This window comes from Ammodytes marinus (genome assembly GCF_949987685.1).
Source record: "Ammodytes marinus genome assembly, chromosome: 17".
NCBI lineage: Eukaryota > Metazoa > Chordata > Actinopteri > Uranoscopiformes > Ammodytidae > Ammodytes > Ammodytes marinus.
In genome coordinates, this window is record NC_137221.1 from 160,001 (window position 1) to 170,000 (window position 10,000).

At 40.6% G+C, this 10,000-nt stretch overlaps 1 protein-coding gene across 1 annotated transcript in view; it reads left to right on the top strand.

Annotated features, from left to right (window-relative positions):
* Nucleotides 1-8,266, top strand: part of LOC307264017 (ectonucleotide pyrophosphatase/phosphodiesterase family member 3) — a gene marked incomplete at both ends in the record, with an annotated part of 44,087 nt that extends 35,821 nt beyond the window's left edge. The window contains 5 exons of the mRNA XM_080045342.1: nucleotides 31-169; nucleotides 3,455-3,532; nucleotides 4,310-4,442; nucleotides 5,815-5,971; nucleotides 8,093-8,266. Coding sequence (XP_079901468.1) covers nucleotides 31-169; nucleotides 3,455-3,532; nucleotides 4,310-4,442; nucleotides 5,815-5,971; nucleotides 8,093-8,266 — 681 coding nt within the window. The remainder of the gene's footprint in view (nucleotides 1-30; nucleotides 170-3,454; nucleotides 3,533-4,309; nucleotides 4,443-5,814; nucleotides 5,972-8,092) is intronic.
* Nucleotides 8,267-10,000: the final 1,734 nt, after the last annotated feature.

Consider the following 10,000-nt stretch of genomic DNA (forward strand, 5'->3'; position numbering starts at 1 on the left):
ATAATTTCTCTGCTGTGTATTTCCCTGTAGGTGACCTCGGACCCCCTCCCCCCAGTGACGGCAGCCTGCCTCAGAGCGGACGTGAGAATCCCGTCTGCAGACAGTCAGAGATGTGACACGTACAACAACACGGCTGTCAATGTCACACACGCCTTCCTCTATCCACCAAGTACGTATCCAGGCAACCAATACACCAACACACACACACACACACACACACACACACACACACACACACACACACACACACACACACACACACAGGCTGTGTTCGGAAAGCCATACTAACGTTCTACTCATACTAAAAGCACTACTAACGTTCTCCCTCCCACACGCTCAACTTGTATATACTACCCAATGTTACAGCTAACTTCTACAGAATATCCGCCCACACACACACACACACACACACACACACACACACACACACACACACACACACACACACACACACACACACACACACATCCACCCTCACCCTCCTCATTACTAATATCTATTACTAAAGAATTAATGAGTCAATTCTTACCTTGGAACAGGTGGTCACAAGTTCAAATGAAGTCAGTGATTCTGGAGAACGCTTGTTGTCCAAATCCCTTTTTGTCAACATCAGTGAATATCTACTCATGATCTGCTACCTGTCTGTACTCTGTGTGTGTGTGTGTGTGTGCTGGTGTTAATACATAGCATTGTAAACTGGTGTGTAAACAAAAGGGGAGGGGGGGGGGGTTGGGGGGTTGGGGGGACCTCATGAGGAGATATTCACTGATTTTGACACACAAAAATTGTCAACAAGCAATCTCCAGAATCACTGACTCCACCTTTAATCTATATTTAACCTGCAATTTTCATTTTATTTGCTTCTTTTATTTGCTTTTAAATGTTTTATAATGTGTTTTATGTATTCTAATCTTGCCCCTGTAAAGCACTTTGAGTGGCCTTGTGTCTGAATTGTGCTATAGAAATAAACTTGCCTTGCCTTGATGTACGTGTGTCTCTGTATATACAGCCCCGGGAAAAAAAATTAAGAGACCAGTCTGGATTTTTCTTCAATCTTCATCTCTGCATTACTTATTAAAAATGCTCAAAATGACAATATTCTCATTGTGAATTTGGTAGAAATGTCGTCAGTAGTTTGTATTATAAAACCAAAATGTTCATTCTACTCAAACATATGCCTATAAATAGTACAAACGAGAGACACTGAACATTTGGAGTGGTCTCTTCATTTTTCCCAAAGCTGTATTTAGAGCTGGTATTTTTGAAAGGAAAGTGCATCAAGTTTCTGTTGAAATTCACAGGCCTTGAAACTATTGTGTGGGGGCAGTCAACCTCAAATCCCAATAACTCCTTCTGTTGAGACACACACACACACACAGACACAGACACACACACAGACACACACACACACACACACACACAGACACAGAGACACACACACACACACACACAGACACAGAGACACACACACACACACAGAGACACACACACACACACACACTCTTTCTCACTCGCACATTACAACATACCACACACACACACTCACATGAACTCTTTCTCACTCACACATTACCACGTACCACACACACAGAGACACACACACACACACACACACACACACACACACACACACACACACACACACACACACACACACACACATTACACACAGGAATGTCTCACTTTCACATTATCACGTACGGTACAACACACACGTTTCAGCATATGAGATACTGGCTTCTCGAGAAATTTAGCAATTGTGTTTTATCTTTAATATTAATATCCCGTTCAATATCAAGTCGTTTTTCCTTTGAAACGGTGACGACACACAGTGCAGCAGCAGGTCAGAATGGTGAGAAAGAAGACAGAAGTATAATATGTACAGGGGTATGAATTAGAAAAAGTTACTGAAAAAGCATGTGAAAAATAAATTTGCACTGCGACTGCTAGTTTTAAACCTGCAGTGTGTAGAATGTTGGGTTTTATTTCCTAGCAGATTTTGTAGAAAGTAATTATAATATCCATAAGTACATTTAATTTAGTGCATAATAGCGGAAAATTCTTTTTTTAATTATTATTTTTTTCCCTTAGAAAGGGTCTCATATATGTCCATATTTCTGCATATTTTGGCCCGAGGCCTAGTGCCACCATCTTGAAAGTGTCATCAGTTGGAATGTCATCAGGTGCATTGTTTAAAATTTAGAATTGTTCTTGTCCTTGAAGGCCTCTGTATCTTCTGTTATTATTCTAAAGGGTTGGGGTTACCCAGGGAGCGTTGCATTCTAGAACTTTGTAGAACTTTCTTGATGATGTCATATTACACACTGCACCTTTAATGTACTTTACTCTTTTAGCTTTTTCAGCACAAAATGCATTTTCTATTTTTTATATTTATGTGACTGTCTGTTTATGTCTTGTATCACTTTGTGGTTCCTGGTATTGTCTCACTTTAAAATAAAATCTTTAAGAAAAACATGTAAAAAGAGAGAAAGATTCATGTAGGTATATATGCGGCCCAACAACAAGCATTGTATTCCAAAGAAAACGCTTGTTGTCAAAATCAGACAGACAGACAGACAGACAGACAGGGGGTTGTAGGTACAGTCAGTGATTCTGGAGAACGCTTGTTGTCAAAATCACTTTTTGTCAAAATCAGTGAATATCTCCTCACGATCCACTACCTGTCTGTACTGTGTGTGTGTGTGCGCTGGGGGAAAAAAAGTGTTAATGCACAGCCTAGGCTCTGTAAACTGGTATGTTGCTAGTCACAGTAACCTTCCTTTGTTTACACACCTGTTTACAGAGCCTATGTTATGTATTGGCACAATCACTTTAGTTTTAGCGCTCACACAGTACAGACAGGTAGCGGATCGTAGGGAGATATTCACTGATTGTTGTGACCCAATTTTTTTTTTACATCAGTTCTCCAGAATTGTTGACTCCACCATTAAAGCTGCAGTGTGTAGAATTTTGGGTTTTATTTCCTAGCAGATTTTCTAGAAAATAATTATAATATCCATAAGTACGTTTAATTTAGTGCATAATAGCTGGATTTTTTTTTTTTATTATTATTTTTTCCCTTAGAAAGGGTCTCATATATGGCCATATTTCTGCATATTTTGGACCAAGGCCTAGTGCCGCCATCTTGAAAGTGTCATAGTTGGAATGTCATCAGGTGCATTGTTTAAAATTTAGAATTGTTCTTGTCCTTGAAGGCCACTGTAGCTTCTGTTATTATTCGAAAGGGTTGGGGTTACCCAGGGAGCGTTGCATTCTAGAACTTTGTAGAACTTTCTTGATGATGTCATATTACACACTGCACCTTTAAGAGTGAAAAATAACCTCATTGTCATTATTTCATCGCAGCAGCCTCATTATTTGCAAATGAAAATACAATTCAATTACACATTTTTAATTTCATCACATCCAAAAATAACTTTAATTTTTTTTTCAGATCTGAACGTGACCTCGGACCAGCAGTACGACGCTTTGTTGATGAGTAACGTGGTGCCGATGTATCCCGAGTTTAAGAGTAAGTTACTGGAGGCGTCTGTGGCTCAGGTGGTAGAGCGGGTCGGCTGATGATCAAAGGGTTGGAGGTTCGATCCCCGCCCTGCCACTTGTGTCATGGTTGTTGTTTCCTTTGGGCAAGACACTTCACCCACCTTGCCTCGTGTGAATGTCAATAAGTAAGCCTGCTATCGGTGTATGAATGTGTGTGTGAATGGCAATGGCAACATGGGAATGGGAACAGGTCTCACTTATAAAAGAGTCTCCGGTCTCAATGGGATTTACCTGTAGAAATAAAGATCCCCCTCCTCTGAAACTGCATCGTGACCGTTTAAGAATGTTTTTCAGCCATCAGGACCTGTGTGTGTGCGTGTGTGTGTGCGTGTGTGTGTGTGTGTGTGTGTGTGTGTGTGTGTGTGTGTGTGTGTCTAAAACTATAACATGATATAATGTGTTTAGCTACTCACTGAGTTTGTTAGTGTGTGTGTGTGTGTGTGTGTGTGTGAATGATTAGATTAATTTAGATTTAACTTGTCCTTTTTGATCATCAGAGGGAAAATTTGACTGTTTCAGAAATATTTAAAAGTTCCTCGTAGGGACTTTAAGATCGATTTATAATAATTATGCGAACAGTATATCTTGTTTATATAATTGTATTGCCTGTCTGTCTGTCTGTCTGTCTGTCTGTCTGTCTGTCTGTCTGTCTGTCTGTCTGTCTGTCTGTCTGTCTGTCTGTCTGTCTGTCTGTCTTTCACTTGTATACCTTTTAACTGACACCTCTCTCTCCTCTCATATTCAGGGATCTGGGATTACTTCCACAGTGTCCTATTGAAGAGATATGCGTCTGTCTATAACGGCATTAACGTGGTCACGGGACCGGTGTTCGATTATAACTTTGACGGACAGTTCGACAGTCCGCAGCAGATGCAACAGTAAGTTCAACTTCAAGATTATACTGTTAAAATGACCACTTTAATATTGCCATGGAAACTACCAAACTACCTTTTCTGTTTCCCTTTTAACCATTTCTTGAAGAATGGTCAAACATTTCCATATTGGTGTAGTGGATAGAGCGCGTACCATATTGGCTCCGGCCTTCGTTGCAGTGGTCGCGGGTTCAAATCAGACCCGTGGACCTTTACTGCAGGTCATCCCCCCCCCCTCTCTCTCTCTCTCCCTCTCTCTTTCTCTCTCTCTCTCTCTCTCTCTCTCTCTCCCTCTCTCTCTCTCTCTCTCTCTCTCTCTCTCTCTCTCTCTCTCTCTGTCTCCCCACTTCAACTCTGTACTATCTAATAAAGCTTGAACATGCCATAAAATAATAATAATCTTAAAAAAAAAATCTTAAGTGTATAGGCTATCATTATAACCGAATAAACAAACTTTCCTCACAGGAAAATGTGATCCCTGGAACACTGTTTGAAGTTAGTATAATTCTATCATCATAAATCAAAACTAAATTACTTTGAGGAACCTGGAACCAAACGTTAAGACTAGAATGTGTTTGTAAACCAAACTGTGGGCCCTGCTGCAGTAAACAACAACAACAGTGAAACAGTAACTTTTCAGGAAGCTTTCTAACTTCAAACAGTGTTCCAGGGATCTACATTTTCCCTGTGAGGAAAGTTTGTTTATTCAGTTATGAGAATATAAGGAAGTTTTTGGCCTGGGAAGAGACTAACCTCAATTATATCCGACTCCTTTGGGATGAATTGTGAAAGAAAATCTGGTTCGAACTAAATCTTTTATTTGGTCCAAATGTGAACAAATCCCCTTCGGCCGCATTCCAACATCTGGCGCAAAGATTGGAACCAGAAATGTTCTAGTAGCAGATTTATGCAAAACACACACACACACACACACACACACACACACACACACACACACACACACACACACACACACACACACACACACACGCACACACACTCTATTAAGCAGATTTATGCAAAACACACACACACACACACACACACACACACACACACACACACTCTATTACTTACTTACTTACGCAGATTTATGCAAAACGTGTTTGACTACCACATCTATTGAGTTTGCGGGGGATGCGACGGATATAAAAGCAAGAGGCAAGATCAAGGCGCAATGTTATGATGAAATAAGAGAGTAAAGTATGTCCCAATAGTATGCCTACTGCATCCTAACTAGATTATTTTTATCGTCGGATGTAGTATGTAGAATAGAAAAAAGAAAGAGTATTTTCTCTCCAGCACACAGACAGGTAGCGGATCATGAGGAGATATTCACTGATTTTGAACCATTCTGTGTCGTTGTGTGTAATTCTAGGTTTGTGCCCGGCACCAACGTCTCCATACCGACGCATTTCTTCGCCGTGGTAACCAGCTGTCAGGATTCAATCACGCCGGTGACATCGTGCGACGGACAGTTACAGACGGTCTCCTTCCTGCTGCCTCACCTGCCCAACAACAACGAGAGCTGTGAGGTAAGAAGTGTGTGTGTGTGTGTGTGTGTGTGTGTGTGTGTGTGTGTGTGTGTGTGTGTGTGTGTGTGTGTGTGTGTGTGTGTGTGTGTGTGTGTGTGTGTGTGTGTGTGTGTGTGTGTGTGAGATAGTGTGTGTGAGATAGTGTGTGTGTGTGTGAGATAGTGTGTGTGTGTGTGAGATAGTGTGTGTGTGTGTACTTGTGCGTGTGTGTGTGTACTTGTGCAAATGTTCTTGTGAGAAAAAATTTGAGTTTTAGACCTTAGTAATCAACATAATTTTTACACTTTTTAAAGTTATATTGCGTAACTTCTATCGCCCCTCCCCCCCCCCATGAGGAATTCTGAGTAATTACAACAACACTGTCGGTGCATCTACATGAGGTAAAGCCTTCAGTGATGGCACATGGATTTTATACCTTCTGCTGTACGTCCAGGTTTTTTTTCGTAGCAGTAGAATCAACAACTGAAACATTTCTCGGGCTCTTCGTGGGGATTTTTCTGAGCTCCTGCACCAGTGTCAGGGAGGGAGGGGGGGTGGGGGGGAGGGGGGGGACACCAGTTTGTAAACGCTGCCATACTGAGAAATACAGAGAGAGTTTTGTGGAGCTGATAATAGGCTTAATCAACTTTGTGTCAACTCCTCTTTCACAATAACTTAAATGTAACCGACATTTAATTTGATATGGAAAAAGTTACTCACTGTAGCTTTAAGATGACATTGAAATGACCTCAGTACTGTGTTGTTAATGTCAGAATATTGGGCCAGACAAAGACTGATAGTTAGTATGAAACTGGCCCCCACATTGGCAGCTATATCCAGCTGGCTAGTTTTAAACATTGCAACACAAACACACACACACAGAAAAACAGACACACACACACACACAAAGAAAAACACACACACACACAGAAAAAACAGACACACACACACACACACACACACACACACACACAGAAAAACAGACGCACACACACACACACAAAGAAAAACACACACACACAGAAAAAACAGACACACACACACAAAGAAAAACACACACACACACGCACACACACACACACACACACACACACAGAAAAACACACACACACAGACACACACACACACACACACAGAAAAACAGACACACACACACACACAGAAAAACAGACACACACACACACACACACACACTGAACAAAGCCACACTGTTTGCTGTATCCAAGTTTACGGGACAAGTGAAGTCACTTGATAATTAACACATTATCAAGATTAAGAACAGACACACACACACACACACACACCAAACACACACACACGCACACACACCACACACACACACACACACACACACACACACACACTGAACAAAGCAACAATGTGCTTGCTTATCCGTATTAACCGGAGGAGTGTTGTCACTTAAACAGTAACGTGATTAAAGCATGATGTCATAGGGACAGGGAGAGGGTTTTATTCTTGCTTACGTGTTTTACAGAGAGTCCAATTCTTACCATGAGACAGACAGACAGACAGACAGACAGACAGACAGACAGACAGACAGACAGACAGACAGACAGACAGACAGACAGACAGACAGGTAAACAGACAGACAGACAGACAGACAGACAGACAGACAGACAGGTAAACAGACAGCGGGGTTGAAGGTACAGTGAGTGATTCTGGACAACGCTTGTTGTCAAAATCACTTTTTGTCCAAATCAGTGAATATCTCCTCATGATCCACTACCTGTTTTCATTTTATTCGCTTCTTTTATTCGCTTTTAAATGTTTTATAATGTGTATTGTGTATTCTAATCTTGCCCCTGTAAAGCACTTTGAATGGCCTTGTGTCTGAATTGTGCTATATAAATAAACTTGCCTTGCCTTGCCTTGCCTGTGTGTGTGTGTGTGTGTGTGTGTGTGTGTGTGTGTGTGTGTGTGTGTGTGTGTGTGTGTGTGTGTGTGTGTGTGTGTGTGTGTGTGTGTGTGTGTGTGTGTGTGTGTGTGTGTGTGTGTGTGTGTGTGTGTGTGTGTCTGTGTCTGTGTGTCTGTGTGTCTCTGTGTGTCTCTGTGTGTCTCTGTCTGTCTGTCATTTTCGGGATTACCGTCTTTTAACTTTTTGGGATGTGTTTGCCTCACCAGAGCTCAGGAGCGGCGGCCAGTTGGGTTGAAGACCACATGTGGTTCCACCAATCCAGAGTGAAAGATGTGGAGTGGATCGCCGGATTGGACTTTTACCAGGGAAGCAGTCGACCAATGGCTGAGCTCCTAAGCCTTAAGACCCGCCCCACAGCTGCCATTAAAAGAAAACTATGAAATGGATTATTTTGCACATGCAATAAAAACTAATGTTGAGATAATGTCAGTTATGAAAGGAATACTTCACTCATATGGAACCGGTGTTCTATTATAAAATCACTATTATTATAATATAATGAATGAGGTTTTTCTTCCCTCAGTCTTCCCTTGGCCCAGCTGTCCTGTTAATCCTAACCCTACATTTTACCGTGTGTGATGTCACACTAGTAAAATGTAGGGTTAGACAGTGAGACCATAAAACACTCTTTCTGCCTTTTCTCAGGCTAGGATGAACCGATTTCTAAAATGTTTACCCAGGGGGCAAAGTGATTTTATGGACATGGAGCGTTGTAAAAGGTTGTTCACCAAAAATGACATCTAGGACCTTCCACGATCACAACCTGGGTGGACAATCTGGTCAACAAGCTGCTGGAAAGCTACAGCGGGCCGACATAGCAAATCAGAACCACTGTTTAAGTGAATGGGGGTGAATGGGGATGGGCTAATGGGGAATTTTCTAAACTTATAGATATCATTATGAGACTTTGCCAGTTGATTACTGACATTAAAACAAAAACTTTTTGTATTACAGTATTTTCCAAAAAGTTTGAATAAATATGAAAAATCATCAATATCTTACTAATGATGCGTAAATTTGCATATCTGCAAAGCCCCAAAATCTAGATGTTGGAAGAAAACAAAGTCAATTTGTTTTTAAATTTTGAAAACAAAACAAGTGTCCAACTGCCTGAAGCCTTTCCTAATCACAGTTCAAATTTGATCAATAACCCATAGAAAATACATTTTTTACACAGTTACATTTCATGTGCCATGGACCAAAAGTGTCCTTTTGGAGTCTCTAGCTGGTATTTTAGGAAACGGCTAGACATTCCCTTGGAAAAAACAGTGTAAAAAATTCATTTTCTATGGGTTATTGATCAAATTTGAACTGTGATTAGGAAAGGCTTCAGGCAGTTGGACACTTGTTTTGTTTTCAAAATTTAAAAACAAATTGACTCTGCTTTTGTCCAACATCTAGATTTTGGGGCTTTGCAGATATGCAAATGTACGCATCATTAGTAAGATATTGATGATTTTTCATATTTATTCAAACCTTTTGGAAAATACTGTAATACAAAAAGTTGTTGTTTTAATGTCAGTAATCAACTGGCAAAGTCTCATAATGATTTCTATAAGTTTAAAAAATTCCCTATTAGCCCATCCCCATTCACTTAAACAGTGGTTCTGATTTGCTCTATGTCGGCCCGCTGTAGCTTTCCAGCAGCTAGTTGACCAGGTTGTCCACCCAGGTTGGGATCCTGGAAGGTCCTGGATATCATTTCTGGTGAACAACCTTTTACAACGCACCATGTCTGTTTTTAAAAAAAAAGGGGTTTTGCCCCCTAGGTAGTTTGCAAATTTATACTACATAGGATCTCAGAGTTCAATACGCCTTCATATTCCCACCGGTGAAGTAGGGCTTTAACTAAAGATGGTTGTATAGGAGAAATATACAGACGCAAACAGACAAGGTTTAGTCAAATAAACACCTGAATGTACATTTTATACTAGTATGAAAGAAGACATGTTATGGAAGCAAAATAGCCAAAAATATCTTAAAATATCTCAGTATCGTGCCTGGCGTGTCTCACAACTAAACTGTAAATGTAACTTTTGTATTATTAAATCACTATACCGTATCATCATGAGTTGTATTGCTGTCTCACTAACAACACACACACACACACACAA